At 38.5% G+C, this 18,756-nt stretch overlaps 1 protein-coding gene across 15 annotated transcripts in view; it reads right to left on the bottom strand.

Annotated features, from left to right (window-relative positions):
• The window catches only part of GREB1L (GREB1 like retinoic acid receptor coactivator), a 224,323-nt gene that overhangs the window by 89,773 nt on the left and 115,794 nt on the right, over positions 1–18,756 (bottom strand). For 9 of the 15 annotated variants that reach the window (XM_043539770.1, XM_043539771.1, XM_043539772.1 and 6 more), the window contains 3 exons: positions 6,642–6,818; positions 3,736–3,912; positions 2,812–2,949 (listed from right to left, as the gene is read on the bottom strand). In XM_043539770.1, the coding sequence (XP_043395705.1) occupies positions 2,812–2,949; positions 3,736–3,912; positions 6,642–6,818 (492 nt within the window). The remainder of the gene's footprint in view (positions 1–2,811; positions 2,950–3,735; positions 3,913–6,641; positions 6,819–18,756) is intronic. The other 6 variants (XM_043539773.1, XM_043539775.1, XM_043539774.1 and 3 more) reach the window with 3 other exon arrangements.

Below are 18,756 nucleotides of genomic sequence, written 5' to 3' on the forward strand. Positions count from 1 at the left end.
GAGAACTGTATTCTGTCTCTGAGATTCTATCCATGTTTTGGCAACAGGGTCCCTCTGTGATGTTGGGCAAGTCACTTAATCCAAACTTCTCACAGGAGGTCGCTAATTGTGCATTCCTCATTTTCTGCATGCCCAACTTCAGATTGTAGGGCTTGATCTGCAGAAGTGCTGAGCACTCACACCTACAAATGAAGTCAATGGAAGCAGTGCTTCACTATATAAAGTGCTACATAATACTAAGTACTGTGAAAAAATCAGGTCCTACACATCTCAAATTCAAATATTGACTGTAGCCTCTCTGTGCCTCAGCTGTCCATCTGTAAATTGGGAATAATACCACCCCTTCACATCACAAGGGTTTTGTTGAGACAAATTAATTACTATTTGTGAAGCACTTGGATATTCTTGTGATGGGTATCACAGAAAATTTCCCATGAGGAAATTAATAATTGTATCCTCATAGATGAGTTTGAATAGTGTGCAGTAAATAAAATCTGGGGGCACTCAGTGAACAATGAGGAGAAAAAAATATTGGATAGCTGCTCATTGAGCACAGTCCAGCCTATACACTCAGTGAGGAAGTGGTCCTGTGGAAAAAACAGTTTGTGCTTATATAATTAAAGACTTATCATAATTAATCTTTGAAGAATTAGATTTTATTGATAAATGGCGGTAAATGTCAATTTCCCCATGCACACACAAATCAATGAAAAGGTATTTCCATGGATAATAATCAAAATTTACAGACAGGTAAAGAAAGAAAAATGTTGCTTGAGAATTTATTAGAGTTTGATTTAAGGATATTTACTTTGTATACTTTGACATATGATGTTGACAATTTGTGTTTTAACAGTTATAAAGCTTTACATTTTTAAATCTTAATGTCTCCTGTCATGAAATAATTATTGCTTGACCAGCTCCATAATTTCCCACAACTATGAAAATTTAACTGGATAAAAACTGATAAAATGCTTACAAATAAGCATTGATATGTCAAAAATATAAAAATATACAATTCCACTTATTGTAATCATAATGCATACACACAACGGGCCCATACTAAGGTTGCACAGGCAACCTCAACTCTGGCATTTCCTACATTTGAAGTGCTTGACTTTGCAACCTTGATGTTCTTTTAACATGTGTATATAGCTGTTTGTATAATAGTTATATAACTTCTAAGGTAGCTAGGGCCTTGTACTTTAGTTACAAAGCTAGACAGAGGGAAGTACTCAAGTCCATACCTTAGGAAAGAAAAATGGTGATAAAAGGAACATATTTTCAGAAAGCAACCCAGTTTCATTACACCTACCTGAAAGCAACAGAGAAAAGTAGCTCACCTCAGTGTATGACTAGCTATGGAGACTTCCAGGGAGAAACCTGAACTTTCATCACAGGTGGTTTGCAACAGTACTTATACATTACAAACAAATATGGTGGGACTTTTTCCCCCTTGTCAAGTGGAATTTGTATTATGAATGTGGCACTATCTTCACTGGAAGGTAACAATGGTAGGAGATAAAAGGGTTTGATAACTGTGACCTGAGAGAACAAATAGTGATACAAAAGGACAAGAAGAAAGAAAATCATGGTGAGTTGATAAGGAGAAAGCAGTCTATAAAAGGTGTATCTATTAACTTGTCAGCAGCAACCCAGACAAAGCTGTGTAAATATTAGATTACTTGTTATGCCAAATAAAGTGGGATTCTCATGTGCCTGCACATTTTTCATGCAAGGACCTGGAGGCCAAGACACCACAACATTCTCATTCCAGATTAGAAATATAGTCTCTTAAGTAGGAATAAAATCCAACACCTCCGTCAACGTGTCCCTGAACACACTGACTAACATTTGCAACACCAATAGGAATGCTAATGTTCCATTTTTATTGTTCATTTATTTTCAGCATCCCTTGTAAGCAAAAGAATTATTGAAACAAGTTTTTTTTTTTAAATTTTGCCCTTCAGATCCCTCCATATAAGCCTATATTCTAAAATATATGTGGCCAATTAAAATTCCTGGATAACTGAGATTTTTAGACATGACAAATCCTGTTCTGTTTTTACATCATTCAGAGACGGCAGAGATGTGCACTCCATTCAATCATAGCTCAGCTGAATAAAAACTTTTTGTTTCTAAAATCTATCAAATAAATAAAAGAACATGAACTGCGATAAATCAACTTCAAAAATTGCAACAACCTACAAAGCACACCAAAGAAAAATCACCTTTTGAGTCCAGAAGGAAAGCCCTTCTAGGTGAAACTGTTATGGTTATTAGAAAACTTCTTTATTTCTACTTAAATCAATGCACAACTCCAAGAGATAATAATTTCAAAGCTTTGGAAATACGGCTATGATGTGTCTTAGCTCACTTAGAAAACCACTGCAGTTTATCACTACTTTTACCACACTTCAATAGTGGGAGTCAAACATCAAAAACAAAAGGCTGCTTTTTCTCCAGTGAGGAAAAACATGTCAATTCAAGGTACCCATTCTATTTAGGATGTTCACTATAAAGGAGTATTTCACAACATCTGGGACATCAGCAAAAATAATATAATAAATAAATAAATAAATAAAATGGATTTTTAAAAAAAACTAACACTTTTCAAGCTACTATTAAGAGCTAAACTTATCCCAGTCTCATCAGGTCCTTAATACTGACAGAATAAATTTTGAAATATGTTTTCTATCTTTAAGTTGTAAATGATGCATGCTAAAAATCTACTTGGCAATCCTATGGAACATGTGAGGTACTTTATCTCCCCCAGTGGTCATTTCTACAGCATACAGCACTTTCAGCCCCTACCTGTCTGAGTGAACCCTGATTTGTATCCATTAGCTCTTCCGCTCTCTGGGGCCGTGGATGGTGACACTGAAGAATTTGGTTTAGCAGAATGGCTAGCAGCAGATGATTGTCTGCTTCTACATTCTGGAAGTGAAGCAGCTACAGTACATATTAACAAGGCCTGGCTTTCAGTGCAACAGTTTAATGCAACGGTGTTAAACATTGACAAATGTTAAAAGCACATACGGTATGACATGCAACAAATAGCAAAGTTCAGCTAAAACATCTCTCAGGATTCAACCAACCTAATTTAATTATTTAGTTACAAAAACCCTCCCCATAAAATTCATAACAAGGGGCCCTCAACTTAAAGCTGAAGATATTCACCCTAGGTGCACCCAGGGTGCAAAACAAGAGAGCAAAACCTGAGTATGTGATCCCTCTTTCCAGTCCCCTGAGATCAGTGTCCCCAGCTTTTATCTTAGAGTGCAGTTTGCGGAGTTAGTTTTTCTATGGGTGCTAGCATGAATTTATAAGTCATTAGATTGGCAGAACAGTCCAGGAACTGCGGCTGGAGAATAGGCTGAGAGCCACTCTGCCAGATCCCGGAAGAAAACACCCAGACATAGGAGGTGATTATCGGGCTGATGGACCGCTTTATTTCTGCGGAAGGGGGGTCTGAGGCCTCCTCTGGGGATGTAGTGAGGAGGGGATAGAAGAGAGATGGATGAGAAACTCTCCTTTTACCTAAATCTTTAGCCTCTTGGGTGAAATCCTGGCTCCACTGAAAGCAGTGAGAGTTTTGCCATTGAGTTCAGTGAGGCCAGGATTTCACCCCCTAGCTTTTTAAATACTTAAACCCAAAACTTTTAAGGTTCACCCAACACTACATAAAAATTTTCTAAAATCTGTAAACATGCTTCTAACAAATGGGTTATTCTTTACCTTTCCAGCAGATAAGGGGTCCCTTTGACAGTACACCTTGGGAGCTTCTTACTAGGTAGTACTTTAAGTGCTTCTGCTTCTTTGGCTGAGTGGTTAGTTTCAAGTTAATGTGGTTGGAAAATTCCGTGAAGTATCGAAATCCCCTTTCTCCACAGCCTATACAATTCCCAGAAAACCCTGCAGGAAAGGGTGGGGGAAAAGGTATACAAACAAAATAAATTCCTTTTGAAATATACTGGGAATTAGGCCATTTTAGCCTTACCTGAATCTACTACAGTAACTGGGTAAGCTTCACACATAGCACAGGAAGACAGACAAACAACAGAGACAGACTTTTGCTGCCTCACACCACTTTGTTTGAAAATGCCCTCTCTCTAGCTGTTACTAATTTAGGCCCAAAAATTATTCCCCAATCTTCCACACTGTACAGTTCCTCAGAAGGGAGCAAATTCTCAGAAGAAAGCACAATAGGTACATGAAGACTGAGAAAGTGATTCACAGGATGATCCAACACCCTCCATGTCAGTACCTTTCACCCCTGCTCCTAGCACATAGTGGAGGACCGGCTCCAAGAAGCATGCTTCCTTTCCCAAAACTGACTGATCCACAGTTTTGTGTATAAAGTTAATGCTGGCTAAGGCAGCCTTAACTCCCAGGGCACTGTGAAATTCCCCTTTGGTCTTCCTGAAGAAGGAGCCTTCAAAAAGCAGGGGTGCTGGGGGGCTAAGTAATACCTTTGCATTATTAAGTTCTCAAATGTAAAAGTGTAACACACGTCCTGATTACTTTCTTATGACTTATGATTTTCCCCCTCATTAGGGTCTTAAAAGGGCACAAATAAGAAATCACTTAATCCAAAATCCTTAGTTCTACTGAGACAGAAATTTAGAGCTTTTATTAAATTTAACAGATTAGGAATACAGCCAAAAACTGGGTAGAAGACCATTTGATAGTAGAGACACTAAAATTATTTTGTGGAGAGAGCTGAATTACATCTTGGCACTAGGGTTTGTATGGTAGGACAACAGAATTAGGGCTATGTAATTTTCACTGAGGCCAATGAGAATTGTACACTAGAAGAATTGTCTTCTGAGTAAGAGATGGGGAAGACTAAGTTTATTCCTAACCATATGCCCTTGCATTTGGCTTTATTAAAACACACGTTTGAATAAGCCCAGTTTACCAATCAATCAAGACTGTTCTGTACAACTGACGTCCTTATTATTTGCCAATCCACTAATTTTTGCATCACCTGCAGATTTTACCATCAACTCATTTAAATCACTGAAAAAGATATTGAAGGGCAAGTGACCAAGAACAGGTCCCTGTAAGCAGAGGTGCTGGAACTAGGGGTGCTGCTGCTGCACACCCTAGCTTGAAGTGGTTTCCATTATATACAGGGTTTACAGTTTGGTTCAATGGCTCTCAGCACCCCGACTATACAAATTGTTCCAGCACCTCTGCCTCCATTAGAAGCATCTCTATTTGATGATGATTCCCCATTAACAATTACTTTTTGAGAGCTATCTATCCATTTAATAGGTGCTACACTGATGTTTGCAGTGCTAATTTTTAAAATCAGAGTGTCATGAGGTACTATGTCAAATACTGTACAGACGTCTACATCAAAAGTTAACTTTATCAACCAAACTTGTAATCTCGTCAAAAAACAATATCCAGTTTCTTTGACAAGACCTATTTTCCATAAAACCATGTTGATTGACATTAAATTATATTGCCATCTTTTAATTCTTTGCTGATTACTTTCCATGATTTTGCCCAGTCAAGCTAACTTTCCTATTAGTTACCTGGATCATCCTATTTACCTTTTTAAATACTGTACAATATTATTTCTTTACCCCAGTGTTCCATGATTTATTAAAAATCAATAACAGGGGCTCAGAGAGCTCCTGAGACAATTATTTTAAACTGCTTGTGTATATTATTACCCAGTCCCATAGACTTTTACATTTTTAATTTTAGTAGCTCACCGGCAGAGCAGAGATGAGCTGTTGGCTCATTACCAAATAAGATGACAGACAAGAAGAGGCTAAACTATGAAGGTAAGGTCTTAAAAGGAAAGACAATTTGTAACATGGAAGTGGAAAAGGTGGAGCGAGTGGAGGGATACAATGAGGGGAAGGGCAGGTAGGATAATATGATTGGACCGATGAGGCAAGATGATGAAATTGGCAGTAGCATTTGAATGGATTATGGGCGACAATATGGCATTTGTCAACGACAAAAATGAGGAAGCTGCAATAGTTAGGATGTAAGATAATGATGGCCTGGACTAGAGTTTTAGCTAAATAAATCCATTAAAGCTTTAGCGAAATTTCTTGTCTATTGAAAAGTCCACCTCAATGTATTCTAGGCACCACAGGAACAGGAAAGAGAGAGAGGAGATTCAAGATGGAGATTGATGGTGCCAAAAAACTTTACATCACTTTTATTGGTCTGTTCACCCAGCAGTCATAGGCCAAGAGGGCAAAACAGGTGTGCAGATGCATGTCTCCATTTGGCAAGAAACATTACTGTGTTAATTCATATTTTAATTATTATAAATATAATCTGTGTCCGCTAATTCATGTTTCTTATTCATGAAATGAAATTTTTACACACTGACTGGAGGTTAAAAATTGACTACATTTCACATTTATGCCCCAGCGCTGCAACAGACTTTTTGTGGGTGGACTCCTGTACCTACGTAGAGCCCCACACAGTTAATTGCAGGATCAGGGCCCTATTTTAAACGGGCTTTTCAAGAAGTTCAGTTATAGATTTAGTTTCATAAATACGGAACTCTCTTCAACATACCATGAAGAAAAATTCATTTCTTGAATCAACTTTAAACCAACCTTTAGTTATCAATTGTTGTACCAAGAATAATAATGAAAACCATTTACCTAAAAGTGCATTTTTTCCATGATCATCTGGCAAAAACCGCTTGTCAACAGCACAGACTAAAATATGCTCAGGAAGATTTGGAGACTTGGCTCCTACCAGCAGAAAGCCTGCTGGGATATCAATTTGTTCCACGCACAGCGATATTAACCGCAAATCCTTGCCTGCTTGACAAAAACCTGAAAAGAAAAGATGTGTGATTAAACTTTTATGAGTGGTTTGCTGTCACTTTCTCTTTTGTTTGTTTCAGCTATGCAAAGAAGCCAAGGAAGATGTTTCCCATTATTATCTAATTTAAATTCTTTTTTTAGAAAATACATACATTGTGTAAATGTATCATCATTTAGGGTCTAATCCAAAGCCCACTAACGTCTTTGGAAAGACTTCCGCTAAGCTCAGCGTGGGTTTTGGATCAGGTCCTTAATAAGGATACAGATCCACTGGCAGGGGGCTTCAGAGAAAATAAATAGCCATTATTTACCTAAAAGGCTTCTGATTGGAGAAAGTAAGTAAAACTCTGGAGATCAGAAATCAAATGGCTAAGAAGCAGTCACCTTTTCCACTATTCAAGTCCAGTTTTAAATAGAAGAAACACTAAAACACTCAAACGTATGAAAAAGCCCTACAGTGTGCAAAACTCATCCTGTGTTTCCTTTCCATCTATACCACGTCACGTGAAACTAAACAAAAAAAGTTATGAGTTCATAAAAACAAAACAAACAAACCTCTTAAATTATTCCCAAGGAGTTCTATCTTCTCTGCATCTCTCTTTAGATTGTAAGCTTTATAAAGGGGACGGTCTTTAACTTTGTGTCTTGGTGCTAAACAAACATATTAATAATAAAAAAGACTGCTACATATCCAGTGTTTACTAAGAAAAAAAACACTAAAAAACCCATCAGTAGTTTATGAAATTTGACCCTAAGTTATACCTACACCAACTCTTTATGCTCAGGCACACTGAAATAAAAGAAATTTCAGTGATATATTATTCAAATTGAAGTTTTTTGGGGGTGCTCCAGCTTTTATTTTCCATCTGTGTATTACATTGTCTAATATATATAACTGTTACTGCTTATGTGATGCAATCCATTTTTCAGAGGTTTATACGTTTTCTTTGAAGAAAAAGATGCATTTAAAAACTCAGTTCAGCAGTGGGGTTTTCAGAAGACTGTTGCTTTTTGTTTGCCCCTACCCTCATAAAAAACTAAACTCAGCCATATGAGACTTAAAATCATTTTTCAAAATTCACAACTTGTTTGTTTAGGCATTTTCAAAATTTCCAATTTTAAAAAAAAATTAAAAGCAATTTCTGAGTTAAGAACAAATCAGAAAGAGATGGAATTTATGTTATCATTGGTTCATAATATAGGTTAACATTTGAGTTTTGAAGTTGAGTTTTGTATGTTTGCGTTTAACTTTAAAAATAGAAAACCCATTCGTGGGCCAGGCAACAGCATCTGTATTGGATTTATGGGGATCAAAATGACTGGCCACTTTCTCTGCTGGCATAAGTCAGGGCAGCTCCATTATTGATCCCAAACTATTTACAACAGAACAAAATCTTGCCTTACTTTCTCCCTGATTTACTTCTAGTTCCGCTTTGAAGACTGAGATGACAGACACCAGAGGGAGCCATCTTTATCTCTTGTCCTCCTCCACAGGAAGGGATATAGTGACAAGGGACCTTTTGGTCTCTCTTTTCATAGGCAATGAAACTGTTAGTGGAAGCATTATAAAGCCAGGTTTATAAATGGTTCATGCGAACACAATTTCAGCACAGGTAGCCTGGCTAATGTACAGCACACACAATAACTTCATAAGCCATTTTGCTAACCTGGCTCTACGATAGTACGTCCCTACCTAATTTCCACTTCTACAGGTGCAGGAAAGCTCACCCATCTGTCAGCTGCAGCAGGAGGGGTAAGCAGATTTGTTTCAGGGCATTAGCAAATATGGGGTTGGCAGGTGACAGGGCACTCCGCTATTGGTTGACAGGGAGTATGGTCTTTCCTCTGCCACAGTAGCAGAACCTTCCTGGTGTGCATTGAAGTAAACCTGAAAATCCTTTTTCAGTGCCTATTTGTGCATATACAGTATAGTTTACCAAAGAACAGCTTCAAAAGGCTCTACTGTATCGGTTGTAGCAAACTATTATAAACCTTCATTATTAATTCAATTTTAACAGCCACATCTAAGGCATTACCATCTATGTACTTTAATACTGTACACCCTGATCCTGTAAAAATTCATGCATCTACATAACTTTACCCTTGCAAGTAGTGTCCTTAACATCAATTTGAGTCATGCCGCATGGAGGATGCCATTTTGCTCTACAAAATGGCATCCTTCATACAGTGTTAACTCACATATGTGCACAAGTTCACACAGGTGAAAGCATTCCAGTAACATACAGCCTATTCAGTACTACTACACCATCACGTGAAGGAAAGTCCTATTTTGCTCAATCAAACGGAAGACACGTAATATTTTTGCATAAACGAGTTTAGTGTAATCAGGGGCGTTATCAATGTAGACATCACACAGCTGGGGATGTAACCCGGTTGTAGATAAAAGGAGCTCTTCTGGGTAAATTGTATTTTACTCAAAATGTAAATTGCCTGCTTACCCAGCTGTGGGTGGTACATACCACTGAGATATTATGGCTAAAATTTTCAAAGAAGCCTTACTTCATTAGATACTCAAATCCCATTGACATTCAATGGAAGTAGTGTGCCTAACTCTCTTTCACTCCTTTGATAATACCAGCCTATGCCTCGGTCTAAAATGGCAAAATTACCCACTGATACATCAGGGGTCAGCAATGACAAATTTTGCTATTATACACAAGGCTTATGATACAACAGATGTGATTGTTTTAACAATTACTCTTTAGTACTGTCTTACCTAGGAAATTTTATAAAAATGTTCCCAACTGCACTAACACTGACTGTTGGAGCTTTATGCTAAAATGTGTTATTGTTAGCAACACTAGGAGATCTAGAGTACCCAGGGTTTTGGCAGTCAACAGTTTTCAGCACTGTTGTAATCTGACTTGCCAAAATAGCTAGGTGTCACTGTGCTAAAAATCCTGTTAGCAGCTAAAACCCCACCTACAGCAGGTCTACTAATGTTCTAACACTAATTCCACTGAACTCAGGTTAGCACTGGTAGGAATTTTTGGATAAAATTCCATAGCATGCACACCACCCTGACTGAGACAGGCCTAGCAAATCACGTTGAAAAGGTGTTAGTAGGAACACAATTTAAGCTGTGTTTAGGACAGATTCATACCATCAGTTCTGATGAGGTCTCAGTGTGAAGGACAGAACAGGAGATCCTCAAAGCCCTAGAAGAAGCCCCAAGAGGAAAAAGCAACCAGGAATAGTTCATAACATTTTAACAGTCATCTTCTGAGCATGTACCACTGCACCAAGGCACATCTGTGTTACACCATAATACCTTAGCACAGAGGTCCCCAAACTGTGGGGTGTGCCCCACTTTGGGGGGCATGGAGGATCATCTGGGGGCGGGGGCACGGCAGAGCCTGGGCCAACCCCATGGGGGGCGGGGAGGGAGCACTACCCAGCCCCTCCCCTGCTCCGGTCCCCAGCCTCAGCCACTGGCTATGTCTCCGTTCCTGGCCTGGGGCCGAGGCTAGGGGCAAAACCAGAGTAGAGCCACACCTGGCCAAGGCCTGGCTGCCAGCCCCCACTGCAGTCCAGCCACTGCCCCGCTCCTGGCCCCAGACCCACCCCCAACTGCAGCCCCAGCCTCTGCCCCCTTACCCTGTGTCCATGTCCCCCACCCCTCCTGAGCCACAGCCCTGTTCCCGGCCCTGGTGGGGCAGAGGGGGCACTGACAGGGGTAAGGGGGAGCAGGACCCTCAAAAGTTTGGGGACCACTGTCTTAGCAGTACAGAGTGAAACTAGCCTATGTATCAGAGGATGATACTATAGAGTCTAGACAATAGTATCCTCTTATCTGAGAGGCTGTTTTATCTGCATAAATTTCATGCTCCCTATTCATTTAGGATAAATACATTCTATTATATAAATGCTGTACATACATAGCCTGTAATGGTACATACTACAACGTAGATATGTCTTTTAATATTTACCCAAGATAATAGATGAGAAGCTGCCATTACTATATACAAGATATTCACAAATTCCACAGTAAACTGCAAACACTTCTTATACCTTTATAATTGTTCTCTTGTATTATCTTTTGTTTACGCTACTAAAAAAATAGCTCCACAAATGCAAAAACCAAAAAGATCTTTGAACATAAAACTAATGTTTTAACAAGATTTATCATCTAGCTTAAAAGTTTAAAAAGCCATTGAAAAACAAAGCCGATGTTAAAAGTTTGTCTTTGGCTCACCCTCAGCATAGAGAGGAGGTTGAAGAAATGACAGCAATGGGTTGCTCTCAGGACTGATTTTCAGTTTCGTTTTATGCATTTAATTCATACCCTTTAAGGCTGAACTTTTAAAGGGATCCATAGTTGGCTTCCATTTGTAGGAGAAGCTTTAATTAATAGCTGTTCGAGACGTGTCAAATAAAAAATATTTTCTTTACAAAGACTTTAGGGGATTTTGTGTTTACACATCAACAGCCAAATCAGAAAGAGCAGATTAATAATTTTGGCCAGGTACTTCTGTGTTAGCTTAAAGTAAGAGATTATCAGAGAATACGTATCTGCTTCTATGAAGAAAAATCTTGAATTTTCTTCCAAAAAAATGTAGACAGTATCCAAGAGCCATCCATTCTTCTTCTTTTCCACCCATGTAAGGATCATTTCTTTAGCAACAAAATGATTCATTTGTATAGAGTATTTTTGTTAATTGTTTTCTCAAAAAATTCCAGTCATAACATTTTATTTTTCTGGCTAGCCGGAAGTTGAGAGTGCTAATTTTTTTTCCTACATGATTTTGTGTTGATAATTAAATATCAGATAGATACGACTATACCCATGTAAACATCAATAAGGCACACATTTTCAAAAATTGACCTCTAATTTATGCTAGTGTAATTTGAATGCATAATTTTTTTAGATTCGGTTCATATCAAGTGTATTTGCACTATATACATGCTCATTTATATAGGTATTTATAAATGAAAATTCTGTCAAGTGACAGTATGTACAAGTTGTTTACACAAGTGATTGCAACTTGTACTATAAAAATGATGCATTCACCAATACAGGCCAGATTTGGAAATTTAGCCCTTTACTGTTATTTGCATGGATACAGGTATCTCCTGATGTATAGATACACATGAAGAGGGGGTAAAAACTAGGGCTGTCAAGTGATTAAAAATATTCATCGTGACTAATCACACTGTTAAACAATATTAGAATACCATTTATTTTAATTTTTGGGATTTTTCTACATTATCAAATCTATTGCTTTCAGTTACAACACAGATCACAAAGTGTACATTGCTCACTTTATATTTATTTTTGATTACAAATATTACTGCTATAAAAACAAAAGAAATTGTATTACAGTACTTGTATGAGGTGAATTGAAAAATAGTATCTCTTTATCATGAAAGTTGATCTTACAAATGTAGAATTATATACAAAAAAAAACTCATTCAAAAATAAAACAATGGGCTTGTGACTGAAGCATGAAAAGGCATACAAATGTTTAGCATATCTGGCACGTAAAATACCTTGCAATGCCGGCTACAAAAGTGCCATGCCAACGCTTGTTCTCACTTTCAGGTGACATTGTAAATAAGACGCCAGCAGCATTATCTCCCATAAATGTAAACAAACTTATTTGTCTTAGTGATTGGCTGAACAAGTAGTAGTACTGAGTGGACTTGTAGGCTCCGAAGTTTTACATTGTTTTGTTTTTCAGTGCAGTTACGTAACAAAAAAAAAATCTACATTTGTAAATTGCACTTTCATGTTAAAGAGATTGCATTATGGTATTGTATGAGGTTAACTGGAAAATACAATTTCTTTTGTTTATCATTTTTACAGTGCAAATATTTGTAATAAAATAACAATATAAAGTGAGCACTGTATACATTGTATTCTGTGTTGTAACTGTCATCAATATATTTGAAAATGTAGAAAAACATCAAAAATATTTAATACATTTCAATTGGTATTCTATTGTTTAACAGTGCGATTAATCGCAATTAATTTTTTTGAGTTAATCGCATGAGTTAACTGCGATTAATCGACAGCCCTAAACCCCCCCCCCCTTTTAGCTGTCATCTGGCCAACAAAAATCAACCACTATAATCCTTACAATGTTTAGAAAATATTAAAAAAATAAAAGTATACAAATGAGCTCTTTGATTCACTCCCCGCTCAAAAAAAAAAAAAAATTTACCATGGGATCCTCAGCTTTGTTTTAAAAAGAGAGCAGGCACTTAAATCCTGATTAGTAATTTGCGAAGTGCCAAAAGCAACGGGAAAGAAGAATAATGAATAGCTCTTAGGGACATCATCTGCATTTCTTTGGAAGAAAATTCAAATGTTTTCCTTCACACAAGCATGTTTGCATTCCACAATCATCTTAATTTAAACTAGCACAGGCCTGTCTGCCCAATAAGGAATAGTCTTGTCCGCACAGCTGTGGAAATACAAGCAAAAGGGCTAAAATCTTTTGAAAGCAAAGATTTTCTATTTTGTTTTCTTTTTTCACCTAAAGGTAACAAACAACAGCCTTAGTATGGGGTACAAACTTGTATCTGTACTGCAAAAAATATATTTGCATAAGAAATTAGCTTCTAGGAATTACATATGAATTGCAGTTCACTGTCACTCACTATTGTAACTTCACAGCAACTGATCAGGTGTTAAGTACCTGCTTACTTAATTGCCTCTGAAATTACTTTTGACCTCCTTTAGACCTCAGGTAAATTGAGGATTTACTAACAAAAGGAAGGTGCTACTATTGTGTTTCACACATATCTTGCATATAATGCCATTCCACAAATTAAGACAAGCATGCTTTAAAGGCATGGCAATGAAGAGGTTAAGAACTGTTTACTGTATTATCTAGTTGTACATTTGAGGTCATTATGCTAAAAGCTGTCAGTATTTCCATTGGTTTCAGAGTAGCAGCCGTGTTAGTCTGTATCCACAAAAAACCTTCACAGAAGTTTATAACTGGGCTATAAAAATCCATTTGGAGCTAAAACTTCTGCCAAAAACCAAAAACACTTATGCTTATTGCTTAAAAAGGCTTTATTTTTACAAACAGAATAATTATGTGGATTTGTCACCCTATAATGGTCTTCCAACAAGAAGGATAAAGGACCTCCTGCTACTGCCAAGTTAGGAAGAATGTTCAGCAAAAATGTTACTTGTGTTTTATTCATTATCAAAGGCAATACAAACCAGTTCATGCGTTTCTGACTGATTTATGACTCAGCCATGTGAATTTGGGGAATTATGTGATTTCTTAATAAAAATTAGGATGTTACATGGAATATGAAATGACCATGAGTGAAATCCTGGCCCCACTGAAATCAACAACACAACTACCATTGACTTCAACAGGACCAGGATTTCACCCCACATAAGGTACAACCCTTGAGACATTTAACCTAAAGTATCTGTATAATCAGCAAAACTCATGAATTGCAGACTCAGGAACCAAGGACCCAATCCAGTACATGTTCAGGTTGGAGCACCCTGAGCAGCCCCACTGACTTCAACTTTTAATTTTTTATCTATTATTTTGAATTCGATCCTAATATTACTTTTCTTTGTAAGCAATTGCTGAGTTGCTTCAGGGACGTCATGCAATGGAAAATGGAAGGTTAGGTGATCTGTATGATCACATATAGGAGGAAAGGTGGTCACTGAGTCAATTTCTTTGTTTAGACGTGGTGTAGAACATGAACATATTTGGGTACCCATGCACTTACAACAATACATATAATTATACACAATCTATCAATTGGCGTGGGTTCAGAGAAGAGCCAAGAGAATAATGAGAAAACATGCCTTACGGTGATAGACTCAAGTAGCCTCAAGCCTAACAGACAGTTAAGAGGTGACTCGATCATAGTTTATAAGTATGTACATGGGGAACAAATATTTAATAATGGGCTCTTCAATCTAGCAGACAAGATCCAATGGCTGGAAGATGAAGCTGGGCAAATTCAGACTGGAAATAAGGCATACATTTTTAACAGTGAGGGTAATTAACCATGGGAACCATTTACCAATGGTCTTGGTGGAGTCTCCATCACCGACAATTTTTACTTCGACTGGATTAAAAAAAAAAAAAAGATATGCTCTAGTTTAAATGGAATTATTTTGGGGATTCTACGGCCTGTGTTATACAGAACGTGAAACTAGAACAAGGATCAGCAACTTTTGGCATGAGGCCCACCAGGGTAAGCCCCCTGGCAGGCGGCGCCGGTTTGTTTACTTGTTGCGTCCACAGGTTCGGTCGTGGGCTGAGGGATGTGCTGGCTGTCGCTTCCCACAGCCCCCACTGGCCTGGAACTGTGAATCGCAGCCAGTGAGAGCTGCGATCGGCCGAACCTGCAGACACAGCAGGTAAACAAACCGGCCCGGCCCGCCAGGGGGCTTATGCTGGTGGGCCGCGGGCCAAAAGGTTGCCAATCCCTGGACTAGAAGATCACTATGGTTCCTTCTGGCCTCAGAATCAATGAATCTGTCAGTCTACAACTACTTCTGATGAAATGTCAGCAATGTTTTAAAATTTCTTCCCTCTCCTTTTCCAACAATCAAAAAATAAAATCCCTCCCCACCAACCCAGCATCTTCAGGAAAACCCTTAATAGGAACATGAAACATAGAACTGAAAGGGACCTCCGGGGTCATCGAGTCTAATCCTCTGCTATTCTGGACAACTCTGTGATATCATCCCATTCATAAATTCAACACAATCCGTTTTAAAACTAGTTAGGTTGTCTGCCCCCACTACTCCTATTGGAAGGCTGTTCCAGAGCCTCACTCCCTTAATGTTTAGAAACTCTCTTCTAATTTCCAGCCTAAATTTATTCATGGCCAATTTATACCCAGTTGTTCTTGTGCCAACATTGCCATTTAGCTTAAATAGCTCTTCTCCCACCCTGTCTTTTACCCCCTTGATGTATTTATGGGGTATGTCTACACAGCATCTGGGAGCGAGCCTCCCACCACGGGTCCACACACCTGTACTGCTAGCACTTGCGCTAATGTTTTTAAAATAGCTGTGTGGATGATGCTTTTACATTATGGTTCAGGCTAGAATTTGGGCTCTGAAGCCCACCCCATACCCTGGAGCCCAAGCTCGAGCTTCCACCTGAGCCAAATATCCACATTGCTATTTCTAGTGCACTAACATGAACCCTGCCACCACAAGACTGTCAACCCAGGCTGTGAGACACACTCCCAAGAGCTGTTTAGAAATACCATAGACAGCAAAAATATTCCCCTCTCAGCCTTCATTTCGCCGGGTTAACAAGCCAAGCTCTTTTCGTCTCCTTTCAAAAAAACAGACTCTCCATTCCCCGATCATCCTAGTAACCGTTCTATGCACCTGTTCCCGTTTGAATTCAGCTTTCTTGAACATGGGTGCCCAGAACTGTACGCAGCATTCCAGACAAGATTTTACTAGTGCTTTGTACACCGGCATTAGTACTTCCCTATCTCTACTGGAAATACATCCTAAGATCAACATTTGCCTTTTTCATGATCACATCACATTGGAGGCACAGTCATTCTGTGATTGACTAATAAATCCAACTCTCTCTTCCTCTGTCATTTCCAATTGATGAGCTCCCATACAGAAAAGCTTTGCAACCACCCAATATCATTATACTTGTGCTCTGTCAGACCGAAGAGAAAGAGAATTCCAGAGTCAAGAGCCCTCCACTGAAACCACACCTCCCTCGACCTCTTCCAGAAACAGACATCTAGGGACTTGCCATCTTCAACACCTCAGTGTATCTCAATTGTCAATTCTGAGTCTGAGTATAAGGTAACCAGGACCCAAAATCTAAGTGAGCTTTGTAAGTCAAAGACAACAAACAGAATTGCATGCACAAATGAATTCAAAGGCAGTACAAACTAAAGAACATGGACGTAAAATGCTCCATGTGTGAAACCCTACTAAGTACAATATGCAGGGATACTGCAGATGTTTATATCACACTCAGCACCCTGGTATCTGAGCACCTACCTGCACTAAAAGTACCCCCAAGTCTTCAAGTGTAGCTCCAAAGAGTAATCCAGACTGGAGGTGAGAAAGGCATGGATGATTGTGGCGCAGTTTGTATATGAAAAGAAAGCCAAAGATGGAAAGGAACACTCTTGACAACTGCTGCTGTCTGGACAGCTAGAAGCAGCCAGGGATCCAGTAGGTCCCCAAGGTTGTGCAACTGAGCAACCAAAGGGAAGGGAACTGAAGGGAACAAAATCACTTCCACCATCGGCTCAGGTTATTTCTCACAATCCACAACTGTCACTTTATGGCTTTAACTGGGTGTACTTCTACCAGCTAGCTGTCATTCAAGCCCTGACCTTGGTCAGTCACTGGGAATGCAAGCAACCACTCCCATGAAATAGAGGCACAGAACTAATTTCCATAAACATTCTGAGGACACTTCACCCCAAAGAGCCTCACATGCATACCCTGAACAGGAAGAAAAATAAAACCCCGGAGTACTCCGATGAGAGAACCTAGGAGCAGGGAAGCAATTGCTCAAAGGCTATCAGAGTCCACTTGGAGAAAAAACAACAAAGCCACTGTATCTATCCCTGCCAAGTTACACAGACATGTCAGTGCTGTATCAGGATAAATGGCATCCTATGCCGTGACAAATCTAAGTGAATCAACACAAGCACTTGATCTTGGTCTGTTGCTACAAGACCATCAACCAGTGAGACCAACTTAGTTTCTGTGTCATTCCCAGGTCTAAAATCTGAAAGTAGTCCAAAAAAAACCAAAAAAAAAAACCCCTCTGAACACATCAGCCAATGTGAATACTACATCACAACAAACCTCTCTCAATAACTTTCCTCAATTTCTGATAACAGCCTAGTGTTTTTGGATTCAAGGCTTTTGGGGTTCCTTTGTTTTGGAGGACAAACATGCCCATCTAAAACAGACGGATCCAGAAGGGACCAATATATAAGATTTTTTTTTTTAAAAAAAGTGAACATTTGCCACCAATTACCACAGAAATTTTCTGTTCTAATTTAGGGAGAAAACTGGTAATTACAGATACCAACCTGTATAGTAGCTGTTGGCAAACAATGACTATTTAATAACAACTATTGCAAAAAGGCCAACAAACCAGCAGAAATTTAACATTAACATAAATAAATTTATATAACAGTTATGATTAAGTTCTTTTCTTCAAGGAATTTTTAGGTCTGTAGGATATCAAACCAATAAGAATGTAAACCCGTTATTTAATATTTACTCCTAACAGCTATCTCACTAACCATTCTATCCACACAATATCCAACATCATTGCCTTCCTGCTCATATTTTCAATAACTAGCATGGTCAACAAGTCTGTTTATCCTTTTAAAAAGCTTAGGGGTGACTCTGAACCTGTTACACTGGTAAGCAGCTACTCATGCAAGCACCCCTTTATGGCTATGGTAATACTCACCTGAGTAAATATTCACTAATGTAAGGAAGATGTTCACTATTTGGCTCTTAGTAATTAATTAGGGCCATAATGAGCCTTAGCCACTTCTAACAAATAATACAGCCCTTTTTATACATTGTATCAAACCCCCTTATTTGAATATTTCCCCAGTAACTGTTAGCTACATTTTTAAACAGCTATTTTAAAATCTTTTGGAATTCTACAAAGTCATATAAAAGGTTGGGGCTGACTGTCTATGTTAGTTACTCATGCAAGTCAACTAGTGTAATTTTTATAGACTTTAAAAATGTTTAAAAATAGTTTGAATGCTTTAAAAAGCCTCTAGTTAAATTTATGTTTGAAAATGTTACATTACATTCTATTCTGGGCCATATTTGAAAATGTAGTCTCAGTCCAAAGCCAAAATTTGATCACAGTTCCAAATTTCTGAGCAGAACTACTCATGCGACTAAGGGTGCACTCCTGATCCCTTTGTAAAAATCACTTCCTTGGTCACCAGGCAATAT

This window comes from Chelonia mydas, chromosome 2, assembly GCF_015237465.2.
Source record: "Chelonia mydas isolate rCheMyd1 chromosome 2, rCheMyd1.pri.v2, whole genome shotgun sequence".
Classification (NCBI taxonomy): domain Eukaryota; kingdom Metazoa; phylum Chordata; order Testudines; family Cheloniidae; genus Chelonia; species Chelonia mydas.